The sequence below is a fragment of the Cetorhinus maximus genome, chromosome 5 (genome assembly GCF_964194155.1).
Source record: "Cetorhinus maximus chromosome 5, sCetMax3.hap1.1, whole genome shotgun sequence".
Taxonomy (NCBI): Eukaryota; Metazoa; Chordata; class Chondrichthyes; order Lamniformes; family Cetorhinidae; genus Cetorhinus; species Cetorhinus maximus.
The window spans coordinates 158,448,439-158,474,564 of NC_135883.1; the positions used below are offsets into that span (position 1 = coordinate 158,448,439).

Sequence of the window (26,126 nt, forward strand, 5' to 3'; positions counted from 1 at the left end):
AGCCTCATTATACTGTTGCTCTGCTGCAGTCTGAGGCCGCTGCACGGGTGTCATCAGCCACGTCCTGTGCGGGTAGCCCTTGTCCCCAAGGAGCCAATCCTGCAGCCTCTGTGAACCCTGCAAAACTCCAGGGACCTGTGACTGACTGAGGATGTAGGCATTGTGCACATTCCTTGGAAACCGTGCGCAAACCTGCAGGATGTGTTTCTGGTGGTCGCACACTAGCTGCACATTCAGCGAATGGAACCACGTGTGGTTGATATAGTCCACTATGTTGCAATGGAGACCTGAGCACCACACGGGTGCAGTCAATCGCACCCTGCACCTATGGGAAACCCGAGATCTGGGTGAATCCAATCGCTCTTGCTTCCTGGCTGTCCTGGTCCCTGGTGAAATGCACAGAGTTGTGTGTCCTTGTGAAGATGGCATCCGTGACCTCATGGATGCATTTGCGGTTGGAAGCTTGTGATACCCCACAGAGGTCACCTGTGGAGCCCTGAAAGAGCCACTGGCGTAGAAATTGAGCGCCACTGTCAATTTCACAGCCACTGGCAGTGGATACCCTACATGTCCTCGTGGCACCAAATCCTGCAGGAGCCGGCAGATGGGACCGACCAGTTCCCTAGACATGTGCAGTCTTCGGCAACACTGGTTCTTGGTCATCTGCAGGAATGACAGGCAGCGTCTATAGACCCTGGGTGCGGCTAGGCGCTGGCCTGCAATGGCTCGCTGGAGCTCTTGGGTGATGTTTGTTGGAGCACCAGCTGCCCCTTCTTCCTGAGGTTGCTGCTCCTGCCTCTATGCAGCCAGGATCCTCAGTCGCTCTCTCCTCCATCGTCTTTGCATCCTGTAGGCCATCAGGCATACAGCTAGTTCACCAGGCTCCATGATCCTGATGTACTTAGCCTGCAGGATGAAAGTGAGAGACATGTGGTTAGCATGGGTGCACTAAGAACCTGTCCTGGTTAAGTGTAATGGCCCCATAACACTTCCCGGAGAGTGCTGGCCACCACTTGGATGGTCAGAGAATAGTGTGCTGCATGGCTGCCCTATTAGCTTGAGCTATTGGGGAGATGGGTCCAATCTGGGATGCTGACATTGCAAGGAGCTGTGAGCGTCTCCTGCAGTGACTGCTCCACGGCCAACTTTAGCGAGGAGATTGTACAACATGCGCAGTCATCCAACTGCTCTGCAGCCCACTAAAATGCTCATGAATTTGCAGTCTGCCTGTGGGGTGGGCTGAGGGTGGGTGGGGCGGGTGTGGTGTACGTGGAGCTCTGGGGCACTTGGTGGTAATTTGCTGCCTCTGTGTTGCTTGAGTGGGCAGGTAAGCCAGGAGCCCGACCCCAACCATATCAATGTGGCTGCACCTGAGCTGTCTCAGTTGCAGAGGAATGACCACTTTATACAGGTTCCCTAATGTGTAGCCACTTCCCTCACCCATCCCACCCGCCCACACCGAATACTTGGGCGCTATATTCAATGCCAGGCCTGCCCTTGCCCATCCTCCATCCACCAGTTGCCTCAATGGCAGGGCTGCCCTTAACCCCAACCCCCCCCCCGATGCTCCTGAAGCTTGAGGTCCAACAGGTGACCCTGGCGAGAGCTGCACAAAGTTACTGTGTACTCACCTCCAAGTTCCCCTCAAAGTGCAGGCCGCCAAGCTCACTCCTTTTACGTGCTGTTGTGAAACACGTTGGCGGACTATCCTGCTGACATGGACGGATGACGCGGGGGAGGGGGGTCCGATTCTGGCGGGCTGGCCTGATAATGATATGCAGATGTATTACCATGAGTTTCCTAATGAGTTACAATGATGTCCGATAGCGGGCTGAGCGGGCAATCGCAAACTGGTTTACTGCTGTCATGAAACCAATCGCGCCATATTATCCGCTCACGCCACCGATCATGCCGACTCCAGCGGGCACAGAAAATCCTGCCCATGGTGGGATGGGATTCCAAACTCATGTTCCTACTCCAGCAGTGGCTGCTGAATTTTCCTAGTATAATAAAGGCTCCATATGCCAGGCATGAATCCCACTACTTGAGTCGACATGTACCCTTGTGGAAGCTGATACATTGCATCTCTCTCAGGTTACTGGATGCTGCTGGAATGCTGGGTCCAGACTGAGGCTCAGTGGCAGGAAATTCTGTCTTGTTACAGATAAATCATGTTTGACTAGCTTCATTGAGATATTTAATGGTTAATGTTGGATGAGAGTACAGGTGATATTATGTCTATACACTTTCAAAAGATGTTTGACAAATTAATGTATAATAGGCTGTTATTAAAATTAACGCCCATGGGATTAAAGGGATTGGCAGTGTGGATACAGAATTGGCTAAGTGACAGAACACAGAGAGTAGTGGTGGACAGTTGTTTTTCAGACTGGAAGGAAGTTTACAGTGGTGTTCTCCAGGGTTCAGGGAGTCTTACACTTTGGATACAAATTAATGACCTGGAAATGCCAACATTTGCAGATGATATTAATGTTGGGAAATGCAGTAAAAAATAAGGAGGTTCTAACAGAACATCCAATATGAACGTAGGAGCATGGGAGCAGGAGCAGGCCATTTGGCACTTTGAGTCTGCTCCACCATTCAATAAGATCATGGCTGATCTGGTTGTGGTCCCAGTTTCACTTTCCTGTCTGCTCCCCCATAACTCTTGACTCCCTTGTCTAACAGGAATCTTCTAACCCTGCCTTAAATAAATTCAAATATGCAGCCTCCACTATTTTCTGGGGAAGAGAATTCCACACACCAATGATCCTTTTGGAGAAAAAGTTTCTCCTCATCTCTGTCTTCAAGGGGATTCCTCTTATTTTTAAATTATGTTCCCTAGTTTTAGTCACCCCACAATAGGACACATTTTCCGTGTATCCACTCTATCAAGTCCCCTCAGGGTCTAGTATGTTTCACGAAGATCACCTCTCATTCTTCTAAACTCCATTAGATAGAGGACTAACCTGTTCAATCTTTCTTCATAAGACAACCCCCTCATTCCAGAAATGAATCCAGTGTACCTTCTTTGAACTGCTTCTAAAACAGTTATACCTTATTTTAAATAAGGTGATCAAAACTGCCCAGATATGGTCTCACCAAGGCCCAGTACAGCTGTAGTAAAACTTCCTCACCTTTATATGCCATTCCTCTTGCAATAAACACCAACATTCCATTTGCCTTCCTAATCACTTGCTGTACCTGCACACTAACCTTATGTGATCCATGTATGAAGACACCTAGATCCCTCTGTACAACCAGGTTCTGCAATCTCCCTCCATTTAAATATTATACTGCTTTTCTATTCTTCCTGCCAAAATGAACAAGCTCACATTTACCCATGTTACACTTAATCTGCCAAATTTTTCCCACTCACTTAATATTTATATCCCTTTGCAGACTTACTACCTCTTTTTCATAACTTACTTTCCTATATACCTTGGTGACCTTGGCAAATTTAGCAACCATACATTTTTAAAAATTCATTCATGGAATGTGGGCATTGCTGGCTAGGCCAGCATTTATTGCCCATCCCTAATTGCCCTCGAGAAGGTGGTGGTGAGCTGCCTTCTTGAACTGCTGCAGTCCCTGTGCTGTTAGAGAGGGAGTTCCAGGATTTTGACCCAGCAACAATCAAATAACTGGATTCACGTTCCATCCCTTCATGCAAGTCATTGATATAGATTGTGAATAGCTGACGCCCCAGCGCTGAACCCTTTGGCACTCCACTCGTTACAGCTTGCCAATTTGAAAAAGACCCGTTTGTCCCTACCCTCTGCTTCCTGTTAGCCATCCAATCTTTTATCCATGCTAATATGTTACCAACTAAATCATGTGCTCTTATCTTGTGTAGTAACTTTTGATGGGGTCCCTTATCAAATGCCTTTTGGAAATCCAAGTGCACCACATCCATAGACTCCCCTTCATCCACCTTGAGTGTTACTTTGTCAAAAAATTTGGACAGATTTGTTAAAAACGATTTCCCTTTCACAAAGCCATGTTGGCTCTGCCTGATCAAGTATCCTGCTGGACCCTCCTTAATAATGCTTTCTAGCACTTTCCCTATGGCTGATGTTCGGCCAACTGGCCTATATTTTCCTGCCTTCTGCCTCCTTCCTTTCTTGTATGAAGGTGTTACTTTAGTTATTTTCCAGTCCACTGGATCCTTTTCATAATTGAAAGAATTTACAAGATTATAACTAATGCATCTCTAATCTATGCCACCGCTTCTTTTAAGACTCTTGGATGCAGGCCATCCGGTACTGGGGGCTTCTCAACCTTTAGGTCTTGTTTCAGCTGCAGCTGATGTTAATGCTCAGCAAGCCAGACCTCAGATTGAAACCCATCTCGGCTGATTGTAATTTTTTTTCTGTATTGTAGAAACGAGGAGGGAAAGCTACATAACACAAAGGTACAGGACTCCAGTTATTACTTTTAAAAATTGAAAAATTAGCATGTTTATTAAAAGAAAAAAAGAAAAGATGAATCTTAAACACACAAGATAGAAGATACAGTTAGAAAATAAATCGTACAAAATGACACCCAAAATGCTTTATCAAAGTTACACAATAAAACTATTTTTTCGCAACAGCCTTTACAGATTCTTAACCATAAAATCCAGGAAATATTCCCCAAACTGAGAAATTGCTTTCACTTTAAACAGAAGTACAATCCAGAGCTTCCTAGAACAAATCCACATTTATGTGGCTCTTCCAAAGGGAGAGTTCGAACAAACTGTTTCTCAGGACACATATTCTCCCGGATCAAAGCTGAGCTGCTTTCTTCAATTAAAAGATTTTCAGAGCTTTTCTGCACACTCCAAAACACTGGGATTGGCCTTCGGTGGGACGTCCCCCACAGCAACTGCTACAGCTGAAAACCCATTTGTATAAATACCTTTTCACCCCTTTCTTCAGAGTTCTCCATTGTCTTTAATTATCTGTTTGAAAACTCAGGTTCCCAAATATCAAAACCTTTCATGTTCCTATTTTACCTCTATTTCAGGTCCATAAAATTTAAAACGCCTGCCCCTGTTTACTCACAAATCTCCTGTAAAATGCAAATGTTCTTTTACCTTTGAGACTCGTTTGAAATGCAGCAGCTACAAATCAATTTCAAAACTTATCCCCAAATGCTCATTTCAGACCTACTCTGTTTCCTTGTAATTTAACACTCACTATAAGGTCTCATTCCAAAATGCAAGAAGATAACACCCTTAGGCTTTTGTGCCTTAGACTCTACAGAGAATCTGACTCCAACAACCTCACTTTGATTAAAAACAAAAATTGCCAGAAAAACTCAGCAGGTCTGACAGCATCTGTGGAGATAAAGACCGAGTCAACATTTTGAGTCTGTATGACTCTTCCTCAGAACTCTGCATCCGCAGTATTTTGCTTTTATCACTTTGATTAAGCCTGGACACAGACAGACACAAATTACCCTTACCTACATAGGATATACACATAAACAGAGAAATTTAAAAACGTACTCCTATCATCATGGTCCAATAGTTTAAAAGTAAAATATTGTGGATGCTGGAAATCTGAACTAAAAACAGAGAATGCTGGAAAAATGCATCAGGTCTGGCAGTATCTGTGGAGCGAGAAACAGAGTTAACGTTTCAAGTCCGTATGACTCAACTTTGAGAAAGAATCATACAGACTCAAAACGTTAACTCTGTTTCCCTCGCCACCGATACTGCCAGACCTGCTGAGTTTGGCGGCATTTCCTGTTTTTATTTTAGGCCTAATAGTTTTTCTAGCACCCTTTCCCAGGTCAAGGTGATTGTATTATGTTCATCCCTCCCTTGAATCTCAAGGCTCTTTGGGAAGTTTTCTAAGTCCTCAACTGTGAAAACAGACACAAAATCCCTGTTCAACGCCTCCACCATTTCTTTGTTTTGTGTTACCGATTCCCCAGAATCACTCTTTAGCTTTCGTTATTCTTTTCCTATTCAAAGACGTGTAGAAACATTTTCTACCTGTTTTTAGATTACTAGCGAGCTTTCTCTCATACTCTACTTTCTGCCACTTAATTATCTTTTAAGTAATTATTTGCTGGTTGTTAAAATCTGTCCATTCTTCTGACCTACCACTAATCTTGCACATTTGTACAGTGTTGCTTTCAATTTGATACAATCCCTTTAATATCTCCTTCAATTTTGTCAATGCAACTTTACTGTATTAAGTTTTAGTTTCCAAGTTCACCTAAGCCAACTCTGCCTTCATAGTCTCATCGTTACCATTATCTGGGTTTAAAACACTTGGCATGGACCAACACTTCTCCATTTTAAACTGAACATGAAATTCTATCACATGATCCCTTGAGGCCACTTTACCATGAGGTTATTGATTTATCCTGTGTCACTGCACATTACCAGATTTTACCTGTTCCCTGGTTGGGACTAGAATGTACGGCCCACAGTACATTTCTTAGTTACCCCATTTATTTCTTCCTGTATGCTTTGTCCTACGGTGTAACCACTGTGAGGAGGCCTATAAACTCCTCCCACAAGTGACCTCTTACCTTTTAGTATTTTTTATCTCTTGCCAAACTGATTCTACGCCTTGCCTTTTCGAGCTATGTTCTTCTCTCAGTATTGAGCTAATGCCCTCTTTAATTAACAGAGATACCCCACCACCTTTTCCTAGCTTCCTGTCATTTTGATAAATCAAAAATGCTTCACCATTCAGACCCCAGGTTTGGTCCCCTTTCGACCATGTCTCTGTAATGCCTATCAGGTCATCCATATTTATCTCTAGTTGTGCTAACAATTCATCTCTTTTGCTACAAATGCTGTGTACATTCAGATGCAAGGCCTAAAACTCTGCTTATCTTACCATTTTCTGCTTCATCTGCTGGTGCACTCTTATGGTTGTATTTTCTGTCCCTTCCTGACACACTCTGGAACTCATTCCCCAAATTTATGCCCTGCTTCATTGCATTGTTGTGTCCCTTTACTTTACTGTATATCATTACATATGACCCCTTCCCCCCATTATTTAGTTTAAAGCTTGCTCTACCACCTTAGTTATAAGATTCACCAGAACACTGGCCCCAGCACGGTTCAAGTGTAGTCCATCACAATGGTACGCTCCCACTGCCTGCACCCCATGAATCGAAACCCATTTCCCCCACACCAATTCTTTGAGCCATGGATTCATATCTCTAATCGCAATTACCCTGCACCAATTTGCTCGTGGCTCAGGTAATAATCCAGAGATTGTAATCTTTATGTTCTGCCTTTTAATTTAACCCCCAGCTGCTAATAATCTATAAGCAGGGGGAGGGGGTGGCATAGTGGTATTGTCTGGTAGTACAGAGACCCAGGGTAACGCTCCGGGGACCAGGATTCAAATCCCACCACAGCAGATGGTGAAATTTGAATTCAGAATGAATCTGAAATTAAAAGTCTGATCATGACCACGAAACCATTGTCGATTGTTGTAAAAACCCAAATACTTCACTAATGTCCAAAAGGGAAGGAAATCTGCCATCCTTACCTGGTCTGGCCTACATGTGACTCCCAGCCCATAGCAATGTGGTTGACTCTTAAATGCCCTCTGAATAAGGGCAATTAGGGATGAGTAATAAATGCTGGCTTAGCCAGTTATGCCCTCATCCCATGAATGAATAAAAACAGGATGTAGAAACTCTTTCCTAGTCTTATCTATGTCATTGGTACCTACATGGATCACAACCACTGGATTCTCTCACTGCCACTGCAAGTTCCCCTCCAGCCCAGAGGAGATATCCTGAACCCTGGCACCAGGCAGGCAAGACAACTGTCTGGATTCATGTTCTCAACAGCAGAGAACTGTATCTATCCCCCTGACTATACTGTCTCCTATCACTACCACATTCCTCTCTGCTCACCCACTTGAATGACATCCCTCACCATGGTGCCATGGTCAATCTGCTCATCCAACTTGCAGCCCTTCTCCTCATCCACACAGGTAACAAACACCTCCGCTGGGGAACTCCACTATGCACCTTCCTCCAGCCTGAAGAACAGGCTGTTTCTGTTTCCTGTTGCTCAGCCAATTTTGTATCCAAGTTGCTACTGTCCCTTTTATTTGATGAGATAAATCTTTGCTCACCTGTCTGTTGTGCGGCACTGTATCGAATGCCTTTTGGAAGTCCATGTACACCCACATCAAAAGCATTAACCTCATCAACACTTTCTGTTACCTCATCAAAATGTTAGCTAAACACGATTAGTGCTTAATTGCTCTGGGCTGGTTTTCCTTCATTAACCCATGTTTGCCGAATTGAGTATAAATTTTGTCTCAACTTATTTTTTCTAGAAGTTTCCCCAACTCCAAGTTTAAACTGACTGGCCTGTAGTTGTGTTTATCTTGATATGCTGTTTTGAACAATCATGTAACATTTGTAATTCTCCAGTCATCTGGCACCACCCCTGAGTCTAAGGTAGGCTGGATAATTATGGCCATTGCGTCTGCAATTTCCTCCCTAACTCCCCTCTGTATTCTTGGATGTATCTCATCTAGTCCTGTTGCCTGATCAACTTTAAACAAGACAATCTATTCAACACCTCCTCCTTATCAATTTTAAACCTTACAAATGTCTGAATTACCTCCTTTTTCACTATGACCTGGTCAGAAACTTCTCCTTTGGAAAAGACAGATGCAATCTATTCATGTAATACCTCAACCCTGCCCTCTACCTCCACGCATTCATTCCCATTTTATCCCTAATTGGCTTCACTCCTCCTTTTACCACTCCTTTACTATTTATATGCCTACAGAAGGCTTTTGGATTCCATTTTATGTTAGCTGCCAGCCTCATCTCATTCTCTCCCTTTGCTTCTTTCATTTCCTTTTTCAATTCCCCTCTGAACCTTCTATATTCAGCCTGGTTCACAGCTGCATTACCAACCTGACACCTGTCATGTGTACACTTTTTCTTTTTCAGCTTAATCTCTATCTATGTTGTCATCCAAGGAGCTCAGGATTTGTTTGCTCTAACTTTCCCTTCTGTGGGAATATACCTTGATGGTGACTGAACGCTCTCTTCTCTAAAGGCAGCCTGTTGTTTAATCACCTGCTAACTTGTGACTCCAGTTTTTCTGGGCCAGATCCACCCTTACCCCACTGAAGTTGGCTTCCCCCTGTAATTATTCTGACCATGGATTGTTCTTTGTCTTTTTCCATCATCAACCTATTCCCAATGATTAATGTCCCATAAATGTTCCCCTTCTGATCCACTGGACCCATCACATTCCCAAGAACCTGGCCAAGCACTTCCTCCTTTCTCATTGGACTAGAAAAATACTGCTGAGGAAAATTCTCCTGAACACACTCTAGGGACTCTTGCCCCTCACTATCCTTTCCACTCCGACCATCCCAATCTATATTCTGATAAAGTTCCCTATTATAAATACTCTGTAATCCTGGCACCTCTCTATAATCTCCTTGCAAAATGTATATCTTCCCGACTAGTTGGTGGCCTTTAGACTACATCAAACAATGTAATTATGAGACTTTTTCTTCCTTAGCTCTAGCCAGATAGATTCTGTCCTTGACCCCTCTGGGACACACTCCCATCCAGCTTTGCAATGTTCTGATTAATCAATGCTGCCACCCCTCCCCCTTTCCTATTTTTCCTGAACACCTTGTACCCAGGAATATTTAATACCCACTTCTGCCCGCCTTTGAGCCAGGTCTCCGTTATAGCCACAATGTCACATTACCATGAGGCTATCTCCGCCTGCAACTCACCAATCTTATTAAGCACACTCATGGGCTGAATCTTCTGGCTGACGGGTGGTGGATCCTGCACGTCAGCGCTTAAAATCTCACGGCATCGCGATCTTTAGGTTGGCGGGCGCTATGCAGCGTGACACGTGCCCGCCGTTAATTAAAGGCCCTTTTAAGGCCATTAAGTCACCAATTGTCGATGATTTTGAGGGGCCCATGTGAACTTCGGCTCTGCGCATGGGCCCAACGGGCAGGCGGGTAAGTGATTTTTTTAACAAACCTCATCCACTGGCGGGATGAGGTTTGATTTCGGATTTTAAAAAGTTTAGTAATGTTTCTGTGTACTTCATTAACATGTCTCATTTCATGCGACACTTTCACATGAGGGGGACATGTTCATGATTTTTTAATTTTTCTAGTTTTCAGTGATCTCCCTGAGGCAGCACTTAGCCTCAGGGAGATGTGCGCTCTTTCGTGCGCATGTGTGAAAGAGCGCACTCTCGCAGTTGGGGAATCCCCCCCCTCCCCGCACAGGAGTGCACAGCGCTTCCTGTCGGGCGTCACACTGGAATCCCCCCCTGCCCACGTAAAATGGCGGCGGGGCCCGTTTCAGCGGCGGCGATCAGCTGCCCGCCCGCTGCTGAGTCGGTCGGGCCCGCCCGCCCATCAAGGGCAAAATTCAGCCCCATGGATTCACATACATGCACAGTAATGCTAATTTAGACAATGTTACTCTCCCCCTTGCTCTGAACCCACCTTGTATACTTTAAAATGGAACACCAGTAAAACTAGGAAATAAGAATGCTGGTCAAAACTATTTTTACCTTCTGGCAAGCCATTAGCACCACCATTGGCTCAGCTGTAGAGGGACACATGAAGAAGACTGGAATAGTAATAGGGCAATAGTAACTTGCTATTTCAATAACTTGCTATTTCACACTGTAGTGCTATCCGTCTCTCCCAGTGTTTTGTGCACCTTGGGAACCCCCTGGTTCCCATATCCCTGCCATGTTAGTTTAAACCCTCCCCAGTAGCATTAACAAATCACCACCCCGCAAGTAAATTAGGCCCGGCTCTGTTTAGCTGCAACCCATTTGGCTTGTTCAGATCCCATCTCCCCTGGAACAGTTCCCAATGTCCCAGGAATAAAAAGCCCTCCTTCCTGGTCCATCTTTCCAGCTACCCACTCATCTGCTCTGTCCTCTTATTTCTATACTCACCTGGATGTGGTACTGTGAGTCATCTGAAGATTGCTAATCTTGAGGTCCTGCTTGCTATTTTCCTACCTAGCTCCCTAAATCCTGACTGCAGGATCACATCCCTCTTTCTACCTGTGCCATTGGTACTGCTATGGACCAGACTGCTGGCTGTTCACTCTTCCCCAGCAGGGTGCTCTGCAGTTGGCCAGTGACATCTTTGACCCTGGCACTAAAGAGGCAATACACTATCCTAATTCAAGTCTGCTGTCATGGAAAAAAACAATCTGTCCCCTCATGATTGAATTTCCTATTATTATTGCTCTTCCTGTGTTCTTCATGTGTCCCTCTATAGCTGGGCCGTTAATGACTTCCTCAAAGGTAAAAACAGTTTTGACCAGTATTCCTAGTTTTACTGGTGTTCCATTTTAATGTATACAAGACCAGTTCAGACCAGTATTCTTATTTCCCAGTTTTTACTGTTTTTTCCTTCTGGGTTGACTCTAGTCCCCACATAAACCAGTATTTTCATCAGTATTCAGAACTGAATACTATTTAGACAGTGTGGTGCACAGAGGGGGTTCCTGCACTACCTGCCTGTTTCTCCTTGACTGCCTGGTGGTCACCCATTCCCTCTCTCTCTGCATACTCTTAAGCTTTGGAGTGACTACATCTATAATCATGCTATCGCAAAGCTCTCTAACTTACAGATGTGCCATAGTGATAACAGCTGCTGCTCAAGCTCTGAAACCCGGAGCTCGAGCTGCTGCAACTGATGACAATTCCTGCACAAGCATCCTGGAGTTCCTACGTAGCGCAGGATGTGCATTCAAGAGGTCAGAGCTGCCCTGCCATTCCTCTATCTATTAGGTAAGAAAACTTACTACCACTAATGCAGCTTACCACTTAAAAAAATAAAGACTCACCAACAACTCACCTTCTTTCTGCTGTTGTCATTTAAACCGAGGGAAGATAATGAAATGTTTTATTTAAATCTCATTTTCTCTCCTAATTTTTTTTTTTGTTGCAGTTTTTAATTTCCCAGCTCCTTAAACCCTCTCAGAAACTTTGGAGATAGGGGAAAAAACTACACTACTCACCAGCCAATCAATTCATACTTTCCAGTGATGTGACACTTTGATTTATTTTTTCTCTCACATTTTATTTCAAACTCTAGCGTGCCCATCCCAATCCTCCTGCCCAGACTCTCCTCGAGTAATGGAGTTGAATATAGAAGTTGTGATGGTTTTCATGTAGTTGTATAGGGCATTGTTGAGACAACATCTAGAATACTGTGTACAGTTTAGGTCTCCTTATTTAAGAAACATAATTGCCTGAGAAGCAATTCAGAGAAGGTTCAGACGACTGATTCCTGGGATGAAGGGGTTATCTTATGGGGAAAGGTTGGGCAGGTTGGGACTGTGTCCATTGAAGTTTAGAAGACTTGAGGTGATTTTATTGAAACGTGTAAGACCCTGAGGAGGCTTGACAGGGTGGTTGTTGAGAGGATATTTCCCCTTGTTGGAGACACCAGAACTAGGGGACATGGTTTAAAAATAATGGGTTTCCCATTTAAGAGACAGATTAGGAGAATTTTTTTCTCTCAGAGGGCCATGAGTCTATGGAACCCTCTTCCCCTGAGAGCGGTAGAGGCAGGTCATTGAATAATTCTAAGGTGGAAATAGATAAATCCTTGACCATCAAGGGAACCAAAGGGTACAGGGGGTAGGCAGGAATGTGGAGCTGAGGCCACAATCAGATCAGCCATGATCTTACTGAATAGTGGAGCAGGCTCGAGCAGCCAAATGATTTACTCCTGCTGCTAATTTCTATGTATGAATGTAAGTAAGATAAGGTGATTGATTTGCAAAACACATCCCTTCAGTCTTCAAGCCTCTGGTCACCTGTCATTTTAATTCTCCACCTTGCTTCCATGCTGATCTTGCTGTCCACAGTCTCCTGCCGTGTTCCAATGACTCTCATCAGAACCTCTGCCTCCATTTCCTTTCCTTTCTCTTTGCTGGTTTCCTTTTTTCTCTCTTGTTTTGCTCTTTTTGTTTTCAGGCGGTAGCTGTTCAGATTCTGTCAATCACACCTCCTCCGGACACAACTTTTGTTTCTTTACGATAAGAAGGAAATCAAGGCCTTGGAGAGAGTGCAGAAGAGATTTACTAGAATGATAGGAGTGTGGGTGGGTCTCAGTTACATGGAGAGACTGGAGAGGTCGGAGGTCATTTCCTTCGAGCAGAGAAAGTTGCCAGGAGATTTGAGAGAGGTTTGCAGAACCAGGAAGGGTTTTGACAGAGTAAATAAGGAGAAACTGTTTCCAGTGGCAGAGCAGGCGATACCCAGAGTGCATAGAATTAAGATGATTGGCAAAAGGATCAGGTGCAACATTTATTTAAACAATGAGTCGCTGTGATATGGAGAGCACTGTCTGAACTGGTGGTGAAGCAAATTCAATAGTAAAATTCAAAAGACAATTCTTGAGATAATGGGATACATTTTTTGTGTGTGTCTGTGGGAAAAGATGAGGTCAGGGTGATTAGTGGGATATGTCCACCAAACAACACAGGAGCAGCTTGCCTGGAGGCTGTATCATTCTGTGTGTCTATGATTCAATATAGCCACATCAGTGTTTTCCACATCTCAGCAAAGTCTCCCTGATTCACCATGAGCAATGCTGTAACAATGTGTTTCTTTGTCTACAGGTACAATTGTTCCCATCTCTGCACCTTGGGTAGTTTCTGGATACATAGAAAATGGCACAATGGGACAGGCACTCTTGATATCTGTTATGATAGTTGCTGAAGTCATCAGTCCACCAGAACCAACAGATCAAACAGTTCAACTAGGAAGTATGCCTGCTGATTGGTGCTATATCAGGTGAATTTAGTTACTGATTTGTATTGAGTTTGATATTGCTTTAACTCAGCTCTTGTGTCAACATCACTCAACCGAGAGTCGGGCTGTGATTATTGGGCTCATCTGGGTGCACGGGAACATTGGTCAATATTAATAGTATAATGGAATGATTCATATCTCATAATCTGCAGTTCCTTCTTCTGAGAACACAGCGAGACCTCCCCATTCACATTAGTCAGGTTCATATGGAGTTAGCTCCTGTTTTTCCGACATTCTTACATCCACCACGTTGTTTATATTTTCAAGAACAAATTCAAATCCATGTTCTCATTAGATACAATAAATAAGCATAGTGGGAGAGGAAGTACTGGAGGGACTGCCATCATTGAAGGTGGATAAACCACCAGGGCCGGATGGATTGTATCCAGGCTGTTGCATGAAGCCAAGGAAGAAATCGCAGATGCTCTGAGGATCACTTTCCAATCCTCACTAGACACAGGCGAGCTCACAGAAAATTGTTGGCTTGTGAATGTCGTACCATTTTTAAAAAAGGGCGTGAGGGATATGCCAGAAAATTACAGGCCAGTCAGTCTGACTTTGGTGGTGGGCAAATTATTGGAGACAACTTTGAGAGACAGGATAAACTGTCACTTAGAAAGGGGCAGATCGATCATGGAAGTCAGCATGGTTTTGTTAGGGAATATTGTGTCTTACTAACTTAATTGAAATTTTTGATTAAGTAACAAGGAGGATTGATGAGGGTAGTGTAGTGGATGTTGTCTACATGGATTTTAGTTAGGCATTTGACATTCCCCACATGGCAGACTGGTCAGAAATGTGAGATCCCATTGGATTCAGGGGAAGGTGGCAGATTGGTTACAAAATTGGCTCAGCGACAGGAAACAAAGGGCAGGATTTTACGCGTCGGCGAGTGGGGGCGGGGCCAGCATGCTGATGCGCGGTGAAGTCGTGGGAAACTCCTGACATCATCACGTGCTATGTAAATTTTCAGGTAGGCGGGGGCGCGGCGAAATCAGCTGCGCACTCGCCAACCTGTCAATGGACAATTGAGGCCATTGACAGAGTCAATTATGTAATTAAAGGACTTGCCTGTCTAACCTTAAGGTCAGTAGGCAGGCCAGGAGCCCTGGCGTGAACTAGAAAAAGTATAAGTCCTCATACGGGCGGGATGAGGTTTCATGTACGTTTTTAAAAATTTTAATAAAGTTTTTGTGAAAATTATGGACACGTCCCAACTCATGTGACATTGTCACATGAGGGGACATGTCAGGGAAATTTTATTTTTCTATTTTTAGGTTTTTTACATTTTGAACCGATCTCCCTGAGGCAGCACTTAGCCCCTGGGAGATGATTAGGCCACAGCTGGAATTCTTTGTACAGTTCTAGTCACTGCATTACAGGAAGGACATAATTGCTCAGGAGAGAGTGCAGAGGGGATTTACAAGAATGTTGCCAGGGCTTCAAAATTGCAGCTATGAGGAGAGATTGGATAGGCTCGGGTAGTTTTCTTCGGAACGGAGGAGGCTAAGGAGTGATCTAATTGAGGTGTACAAAGTTATGTGGGGCTAGAATGGGTAAACAGGAAAGACTTGATTCCCCTGGCTGAGGGGTCAATTAGCAGAGGACATAGATTTAAGGTGATTGGTAGGAGTATTAGATGGGACATGTGGAAAAACTTTGGAATTCACTGCTTAAGTTGGTGATCGAGGCTGAAAAGCTCAACTCTTTTAAATGGTACCTGGACCTGCATCTGAAGCGCTGTAACCTGCAAGGCTACGGACCTATTGTTGGAAAGTGGGATTAAAATGAGCGGCTAGTTTCTTTTTTCTCTTTTTTGGCTGGCACAGACATGATGGGCTGAATGGCCTGTTTCTTCACTGTAACTTTTCTATGGTCCTATGGTTAATCAGTGCCTCACACAAAACCATTTCAATTCATCATCATCTCGTTGAGATTTCTGATGTTCTATTAAATTAATTTAAACGTCCCTTTATCTAGTCTCTCTGTGCGTAGTCATAAATGGCACAGTTCCAATGTTACTGGCCATCCTCCCATCGACTGTGGAGGGGACATTTTCCTCATATGTGTCTGGATGATGAATGTCGGTGTGATTTGCTGATCTCAGAGAGGATCAAGCTGGGCCCAGTTGTTCCTTCACTAAACACTCACTAACTCACACTATCAGTGAGGGTCATGACACAGGACGATCTCCAATGTGGACATTGTCCTCCTGGAGTAACGAACTGCGATGCTATTTTGTCATCTCTATTATTGCACATTGAGCTTTTGCAGTGAGCAGCTGTGATTGCAAAGATTGCTGTTTGGGAAAATTACAGCCTAGTTTTTACTCCATTTAAATTATTGACAGAAATTCAGGCACTTCGGGCCTGTGAATTCCCAACCAGTGAGCCCTGTGAACAACAATTCACTCCAGGAATTCCCGATCAGGGATTCTGTCCTCATATTTTAAACAATCAAAGACATTTGAAGTTTTCCCTTCCAGGAGCAGAAGTTGGGGTGGGAGGAGTATCTGAGATATCAGCTGGGTGTGGGTCATCCTTTATATGGGTTGGCAGTAAGTGGTAGAGTTGTAGAGAGCAGGAAATGCTGCAGGCAATTTGTGTACAGCAAGATCATACAAACATACAAATTAGGAGCAGGAGTAGGCCATCAGCCCCTGGAGCCTTCTCTGCCATCCACTAAGATCATGGCTGATCTGATTGCAGCCTCAATGTCACTTTCCTGCCTACCCTCTATACCTTTCACTCCCTTAATAGTCAAGAATCTATCTCCTTCTACCTTAAAACTATTGAATGACCCTCTTCTGCTCTCTGGGGAAGACAGTTCCACTGACTCAAGACCCTCTGAGAGAAAAAAAAAATCTCCTCATCTCCATTTTAAATAGGAGAGCTCTAATCTTTAAACGTTGCTCCCAGGTTCAGGTCTCTCCAACAAGGGGAAACATCCTCTCAGCATCCACTCTGTCAAGCCCCCTCATCATCTTCTATGTTTCAATAAGATCACCTCATTCTTCTAAACTCCAATTGGCCCAACATGCCCAACCTTTCCTCATAAGAGATCTCGTCCCAGGAATCAGTCGAGTGAACTTTCTCTGAACTGCTTCTAAGGCAATTATGTCCTTTCCTAAATAAGAAGACCAAAACTGTGCACAGTGCTGTTGATGTTGCCTCACCAATGCCCTGTAGAACTTTAGCAAAAGATCCCTACTTTTATATTCCAGTCACCTTGCAATAATGATAACATTTCCCTTCCTAATCACTTGCTATATCTGCATACTAACTCCTTGTGATTCATCTACCAGGACACCCAGATCCCTCTGTACCTCAGAGTCCACAATCTCTCTCCATTTAAACAATCTGCTGCTTTTCTATTCTTCCTGCCAAAGTGGACAAGAGGAATTACATTCACTATTTTCCAATTTGATGGGACCCTTCCAGAATCTGGGGAATTTTGGAAAACCAAAACTAATGCATCTACTATCTCAGCAGTCGCATCTTCTAAGACTCTAGGATGAAGTCCATCAGGCCCTGGGAACTTATCAACCTTTAATTCCAATAATTTCCTCAGTACTCTTTCCCTGTGAATATAATTGTTTCAAGTTCCTCCCTTCATTTCACGTCTTGGTTCACAATTATCCCTGGGATGATTTTTTTTCCTCTACAGTGAAGATAGATGCAAAATATCTGTTAAATCTATCTACCATGTCCGTATTTTCCATTATTAATTCCACACTCACTCTCTAGGGGACAAACGTTCACCTTAGTTATTCTATACCTTTTTAAATATTTGTGGAAACACTTATTATTCATTTTGATATTTCTACCAAATTTTCTCTCATAATCTAATTTCTCTTTATTTTTCTTCTTATTATTATTTTCATTGTTCTTTGAGTCATTTTTTGTTGTTTTTATATCCAGTCCAATTTTCTGATCTTCATGGAATTTTATGCTCTTTCTTTCAATTTGATGCTATCTTTAACTTCCTTAGTTGGCAATGGATTGTGTGTCCCTCCCCAGAATCTTTCTTTCTCACTGGAATGTATCTTTGCTGAGTGCTATAAAATATCTCCTTAAATACCTGCCACTGCATCTCCACTGACCTATCTCTAAACCTATTTCCCCAGTGCACTTTAACCAGCTCTGTCGTCATACCCTCATAATTGCCCTTATTTAAGTTTGACGCATCAGTCTTAGACCCGCTGGCCCATAACTTCTGTTCTCCGGGGCGTCAAACCCAGGAGATAGCCCAGAAGATGCACTGGGGCATCCCGCGGAAGTGCCCATGCAAGGATTGTATTCAAGTTCAAACTTCCCATTGGCAATTACCCTGCACTGGGAACCATCCGATGCTCCAATTTAATTCAGAGACTTTGGATGGTTCCAACTCTCTGAGCAGAATAGTTACTCAGGAAAAGTTTGAATAATTAAAACCACATCTAAATCCTGGCTAACTATCGTACTGACCTCTCCCTCCCCGCCCAGAAACACCCAGGGGCTGCCCTGGACACCCCACATCCCCCAACCATGCCCTGAATCTCCTGATTGTCCCCAGCTTCCTGACTACTCCCCCACTACCTGACTACCCACCACCAGCCGAGGTCCCTCCCATCGCCCCCGACTGCACTCCTGACCCTCCAACCACACCCCACTCCCCTGACTACACTCTCTAACCCCCAACAAAATGGCAGCACACTGACTACAATCCCAATCCACCAACTACCCCTCTAGCAACCCCCACCCGCATACTCAGCCACCCTTCCAACACCCCTAACAACCCCCCACCACCCTCCCACTACTCTCCTGATCTCTCAACTACCCCCTACCCATCCCGACTACTCACCCAGCACCTTCTAGAACCCTCCCCAACTCACGACCAACCCCCATCCTCCCCGGATACCCTCCCATTCCCCTGCCAGCCCCAGGCTCACCCTACCGCCACACCACCCCCACTGACCACCAGATCTCCCCCAATCCTACACACCTACTTTGCACACTTACCTTCTCCCTGGCTTCTCAAAATGGCTGGGTCCAAAAGATCATAAGACGTAGGAGCAGAAGTAGGCCATTTGGCCCATCAAGTATGCTCTGCTGTTCAATGAGATCATGGCTGACCTGATAATCCACATTCCACTTTCCTGCCTTTTCCTCATAATCCTCGATTCTTTTACTGATTAAAAATCTGTCTATCTCAGCCTTGAATGTACTTTGCGACCCAGCCTCTCCAGCTCATTAAACTTTAAACTTACCTGCTTTATAGCAGCTGCTGCCATAAAAAGGGGTCTGGCCTCCTCTCGAATGATTCTGCTGCCCTCGACTGAAGGCCTCGGGAACATGCTGCACTGCGCATTTCTCACCTGGCCCGAGGTGAAAGGTCGGGTGAGGAAGGTGCAGCTCCTGTGTAAGGTCGGAAAAAGGAGCAGAGTGGCAATCCAATAGTCGTTGTCAATTCTCGGAAGTTCTGGCCCAAGTTCTCTGCCTCAAACTGAAAGCAAAATTCAATCATATTATCAAAAACAAAAACAAAACCAGAATTACCTGGAAAAACTCAGCAAGTCTGGCAGCATCGGTGGAGAAGAGAAGAGTTGACGTTTCGAGTCCAATGACTCTTCAACAGAACTGAGTGTAGTTAGGAGAGGGGTGAAATATAAGCTGGTTTAAGGTGTCAATCTTTCCACCCCACCCCTACTAGAGCTGTACCTTGAGTGTCCTGCCATCCATTCTTAATTAGCACATTCTCTTAGATAATATCACCACCTTCAACACCTCTTTGATCCTTTTGTCTGTGGCATCCTTTGATTCTCTGCTCTTATCACTGCTTGCTTATCCCTACAACCACCCCACCCTCAACTTCTCTCCCCCCACCCCACCCCCCACCTTAAACCAGCTTATATTTCACCCCTCTCCTAACTACACTCAGTTCTGTTGAAGGGTCATTGGACTCGAAACGTCAACTCTTCTCTTCTCCACCGATGCTGCCAGACTTGCTGAGTTTTTCCAGGTAATTCTGTTTTTGTTTTTGTTTTTGGATTTCCAGCATCCGCGGTAGTTTTTTGTTTCAATCATATTATGGTCACTGCTGCCTAGATGTTCCTTCACTGTTACGTTCATTAAATAATCCTGTCTTGCTGCCCATGACCAGGTGTAGCATCGTGTGCTCCCTGGATGGCTGTAGAATGTGCTGCTCTAAGATACTGCCCCAAAAACACTCTTATGAACACATCGTGTCAATCTAATTCATCCAATTTATATGTAGATTAAAATTACCCATGGTTAACACTGCACATTTGTCACAAGCCCCCATTATTCCTTTCTGATACCCGCTCCTACAGTGTGGTTACTGTTCCTGGGCCTATAAACCAATTCCATAAGTGACTTCCATCTCTACCCAAACTGGTTCTACATCTTGATATTTAGAACTATAGTCATCTCTCTCTAAATTACTAATGCCAAACTTAATGAGCAGAGCTACCCCTCAAAGTTTTCCGAGCTCCTGTCCTCCTGAAATGTCACATACCCTCAAATATTCACGTCCCAGCCATTGTCATCGTGCAGCCATGTCTTTGCAATGGCTATCAGATCATAAACATTTATTTATTTTTGGACTCTCAATCCATTTGTTTTATTGTGAATGCTCCATGCAATTAAATACAGAGCCTTTAGTTCTATCATTTTACTATTTTCACAACCTCCAGTCTTATCTGCTGGCACACTTATAAGTTTGTACCCTCTGTCCCTTCCTGCCACACTCCGACTATCATTTCCCCTATTGCTTCCTTGCTCTCCTGACTTGTCTTCTCTCAGCACATCCTATTATACTTGGTCCCTTGCCCCCACTAATTATTTTAAACTCCTAGCTGCCAACCTCTTTACTTGACTCACCAGAACACTGGTCGCAGCACAGTTCAGATTCAGACTGTCCCAGCAGTACAGCTCCCATTTTCCCCAATACTGGTGCCAGTGGCCATGAATCAAAACCCAATTCTCCCACACCGCACTTTGATCCACCCATTTAAATCTCTAATCTGATTTATCCTATGCAAATTTGCTCGTGGTTCAGGTAATAATCCAGGGAATATTACATTTGAGGTTCTGCTTTTTAATTTAACCCACAGCTGCTCATTATTCCTAAGCAGAACCTCTTTCCTCATTCAACATATTTCATTGGACCCCACGTGGGCCATGACAACTGGATCCTCCACCTCCCACTGCAAGTTCCTCTCCAGCCCTAATCAGACGTCGCTAACCCTGGCACCTGGCAGGCAACCCGGCCTTCTGCACTCTTGCCCTCAGCTGCAGAAAACTGTGCCTATCTGCCTGACTATACTTCCCCCTGCACCCACTACATTCCTGTCCACTCCCCCTACTTGACTGGCTTCCAGTACAATGGTGCCATGGTCAGTTCGCTCAGCCACCCTGCAGCTTCCACTTTTGTCCCTACAAACTGCAGGAACTCAAACCTGTTGGACAATTGCAGTGCTCCTCGATCCCATATCTGCCTCACTTACAGTGACACCCTCCTGTCCCTGACCACTGACCAGATCAGCTGATCCTATCCTAAGGGGTGTGATTGTCTTCTGGAATGAAGAGTCCAAGTAACTTTCCACCTCCCTGATGCCTCGTAGTGTCTGCAGCTCGGCCTCCAGCTCAAAGACTCTGAGCCGAAGCTCCTCGAGTCTCTGGCACTTACTGCAGACATGTTTGCCCTGGATCACACACGTGTCCATGAGCTACCGCATTCTGCAGTCGCGACACGTGAGAAGTCCCACAAGGGACATTCTCTCAATTCCTGTAAAGTACAAAACTCCCTCTATAGAATATGAACATATCAACATATCAACATAAAAACTGGGAAGAAACCTGTGATTCCTTCAGGACACTTCTTTTAAAAGTACTGTCCCAAGATTCACTTTTCCAAATCAGACCTTGTAGAAGGAAGGATATGAGTGAGGGAGTTTTCTCCAAAGGGCAGAGCTAAAGTTAGTAAATTGAGTAGAGGTGTGGATCATAGACTCATAGGGCGGTATTTTAATGTAGGCAATGGAGATCTCTGCAGAAGAGCTGACAAGGGCCCTGCATCACCTCCTTTAGGGAGGGCCTGCTGCATTAAGTGCCTTTCAGGTGGCCAATGGCAGCTCTTCCCTGGGATCAAGGATCCCAGGAGGCAGAGTCCTCGCCCTCCAAAAGCAGCTGGCCAATCAGAGGCCAGCAACTCTCAGCACTTGTCAGCATCAAGGAGGTGTAGTGGCTGCTGTTTGCTCTGTTCCTGAGAGGCCTAGGATCAGTGCTGGACCCCAGGATAACAGGTGACTGATGGCAGGAAGAGGATGGCAGGAAAGGTGGTCACGGGGGAGGGGGAGAGATGTGTAGAAAAAAGGGGCAGAAGGGTGGCTCTCCACGGCTCCACCCACCTTCCCGATGACAGTCCCTTGACAACAAAATGGCCCCCCCAAAAAATCCGAAAGCAACCAGCGTAGTGACAGACCCTCCTGCCTCTGGGTTAAGGCCATCAGCTACAAGAAGAGACTCTAAGTGGATTTGAATTGTCTATTTAAGTGCCTCCATTGATGGCAGGTTGGGAAGGGTTGGGCTGCCCGTGCATGAACCTCCCCACACTGAATTTAATCTTGGTGGATGCAGTAAGGCAGCAGGGTGCCCACCCGCCACCAACACAAACAATTAAATGCCCTCTCCGCCAGCAAACCTGCCTCAAGGGAGCACAATAAATTTGGCCTATAGAATCATGACTGCACAGAAGGAGGTAATTCAGCCCATTGAGACCATGCTGACTATATAGAGCAATCCAATCAGTCCCATACCCTCCCTTTAACCCTGTGAACCTGCAAGTTTATTCCCCTCAAATGCCCATCCAATTTCCTTCTGAAATCATTCATCATCTCTGCTTCCACCACCCTAATAAACAGTGAGTTCCAGATTATTACCACTCACTGCATAAAAAGGTTTTTCCTCAGATACCCCCTGAACCTCTTGCCCAAAGTCTTCTATCTGTCTCCCCTAGTTCTTGTACCATCAGCTAATGAGAGCAGCTTTTCCTTTTCTACCTTATCAACCCTGTCAGAATCTTGTACAGCTCTATCCAATCACCCCTCAACCTCCTTTACCCCAAGGAGAACAACACCAGCTTCTCCAACCCAACCCTGTCACTAAAATCCCCCACCCAGGGAACTATTCGATTACGTCTCCTCTGCACCCCCTCAAGGAACCTTACATCCCTCCTAAATTGTGGTCTCCATCAATGGATGCAATACGCTAATTGTCGCTTTTCCAGATCTTTATAAAGGTTCAGCATCACTTCCTTGCTTTTGTAATCAATACCTCTACTTATGAAACCCAAGTTGCCAGATAGTTTGCTGAACATTTTCTCAATATGTGCTCTCACATTCAAAGATCCATGCACCCCAAGGTCCCTCTGTCCCTGCACACTCTTTAGAATTGTGTCATGATATCTCCATTACCTCTCCCTATACCTTCTGCAAAATGCATCACCCCACTTTGTTCTTAGTTCATTCATGGAGTGTGTGCGTCACTGCTTAGGCCAGCATATGTTGCCCATCCCTAATTGCTCTGAGAAAGTAGTGGTGAGCTGCCTTCTTGAACCATTGCAGTCCATGTGGTGTAGATACACCCACAGTGCAGTTTGGAGTGTGTTCCACAATGTTGTCCCAGCGACACTGATGGAACGATGATACGTTTCCAAGTCAGTTCTGTTGAAGGGTCATGTGGACCCGAAACGTCAGCTCTTTTCTTCTCCACCGATGCTGCCAGACCTGCTGAGTTTTTCCAGGTAATTCTGTTTTTGTTTTGGATTTCCAGCATCCGCAGTAGCTTTTTGTTTTTATCAGGATGGTGAGTTGCTTGGAGGGGAACTTCCAGGTGTAGGTGCTCCCATGTGTCTGCTGTCCTTCTAGATGGTAGTAGTTTTGTGTTTGAAGGAGGCTGTCTAATGAGCCTTGGTAAGTTCCTGCAGTGCACCTTGTAGATGGTACACACTGCTGCTACTGTGCATCAGTGGTGGAGGAAGTGAATGTATGTGGATGGGGTGCTAACCAAGTAGGCTGCTTTGTTCTGGATAATGTCAAACTTCTTGAGTGTTGTTGGAGCAGCACTCATCCAGGCAAGTAGAGAGTGTTCCATCACACTCCTGACTTGTGCCTTATAGTTGGTGGACAGGTTTTGGGAAGTCAGGAGGTGAGTTATTCACCACAGGATTTCTAACCTCATACCTTATCTTGTAGTCACAGTATTTATATGGCTAGTTCAGTTCTGTTTCTGGTCTATGGTAACCCACAGGAAGTTGATAGTAGGGGATTCAGTGATGGTAATGCCGTTGAATGCCATTTCTCTGTATTAAATCCAATCTGCCACTTGTCTGCCCATTGGGCTATCTTATCTATTATGTTACTACAGCTGTGGATGAACTGAATGGTGGAGGGTCCTCAGTGGGCTGATTGTCCTGACAATCCATTTGACTTCCATACGGGCTTTGTCAGGAGGAACAAAAATGAAAATTATATATTCTTAATTCTGTTACAGGACTTTTGACCAGAAAGTTGATGGGCAACAATATGAAGGACTTGTGACTGAATTCCAGCAGGACTTGGAACAAGACAATCGACACTTTGATCCAGGATTCATCATCAGTTTTTATAACACACATGGGCTGATGCAAATAGCTTTTAGAAAATTGTAAAAGCTACCTGGTAGGGTTTGTTACCCCTATAGATATAAAACAGTGAGATGTGCTTAACTCTATTCTTAAACTGTTTGAACCTTCCACTAATTACACATTGTGTTTAAGCTGGAGTACTGTGCAAAGTTCTGGTCTCCTTTCCTAAGGAAGGATATATTTACCGTAGAGGGAACGCAATGACTGTTCATTAGACAGATTACATATATGTGCCGGTATTGGGGTTTTGAACAATCCCACCAATGACGCATTCAGCACTGAGACCCTGTTTAGAAATATTGACCAAAATTTTTCCCTTGATGGGCGGGCGGGCAGCCGAACTCCGCCACCGAAAAGGGGCCCGCCGCCATTTTGAGTGGGCGGGCCAATTAAGGCCCGCCCAGCGCCTTGCCCAACGGGAAGCACCATATGCTTCCTGTGCAGGGGGGTAAGGATTCCTCATCTGTCAAAGTGCGCTCTTTTGCACATGCGCACGAAATAGCGCACATCTCCCTGAGACTAAGTGCTCTCTCAGGGAGATTAATGAAGTGTAAAAAACTTGAAAAATAGAAAAATATAAAAATTATTAACATGTCCCACTCATGTGACAATGTCACACGAGATGGGACATGTTAATAAGAAGCACGTAAACTTTATTGAAGTTTTTAAAAACGGATATGAAACCTCATCCCGCCAGTGGATGAGGTTTCATGTATTATCAGAAGCCCACTGGGGCTCCTGGCTTGCCTGCCAGCCTTAAGGTTGGACGCGCAGGGCCTTTAATTATCTTAATTATCCTGTCAATGGCCTTAATTGGCCATTGACAGGTCGGTGGGCGGACAGCTGATTTCGTGCCCCCGCCTTCCTCAATATTTAAATGGACAGGGATGATGTCGGGAGTTCCTCCCAACATCATCCCGCGTCATTTTCCCCTCGGCGAGCGAGTCCCGCCCCCAAATCACTGAGAGGAAAACTCTGCACATTGCCCTCTACTGACAGTTAATTCTGACTCCCACACACACTGTTGCATTTATTATTTTTTTTTACTTATGCAACCATGTTAGCATCAACAGTGAGCATTTCTTCTTCATTTACATAAACTGGTCTCTTTAGTTGTTTTGTTCAGTGATTCTAAACGACGGCTCTTTCCGGGTGTCCAGCTCAATGTCTCCCACACTATCCAGTGACAGACAGATCATGGTTCTCACCAGGGGCTGTCCCTCCTTGTCTTTCCCAAAGTCAAATAAAACAGAGGCTCTTCAATCCTGCTCCACCATTCAGTAAGATCATGGCTGATCTTCTACCTCAATTCCACCTTCCCACACTATCCCTCGAGTGTGTAATCTGTCTAATAAACAGGCATTGCAGTGCCTTTAAGGAAAGTTCATCCAACCTTAGGTAAGGAGGCCAAAACTACAGTTGTGGTGTCACCTATATAATTGAGGTAAGATTTCTTTTCTCTTTACTCCCTTTGTAATAAAGGCTAAGATAACATTTGTTTTCCTGATTGCTTGTTGTAACTGCATATTACATTTCTATGCTTCATGAGTAAAGACACCGAAGTCACTCTGAATACCAACATTTTCCAGTCACTCACCCATGCAAAATATTCCACTTT

At 44.6% G+C, this 26,126-nt stretch overlaps 1 protein-coding gene across 1 annotated transcript in view; it reads left to right on the plus strand.

Annotated features, from left to right (window-relative positions):
- Positions 1 to 24,685, plus strand: part of LOC144680395 (heme-binding protein 2-like) — a 37,813-nt gene extending 13,128 nt beyond the window's left edge. The window contains exons 3-4 of the mRNA XM_078541365.1: positions 13,630 to 13,804; positions 24,376 to 24,685. Of these exons, the coding sequence (XP_078397491.1) occupies positions 13,630 to 13,804; positions 24,376 to 24,532 (332 nt within the window). The 3' untranslated portion in view covers positions 24,533 to 24,685. The remainder of the gene's footprint in view (positions 1 to 13,629; positions 13,805 to 24,375) is intronic.
- Positions 24,686 to 26,126: the final 1,441 nt, after the last annotated feature.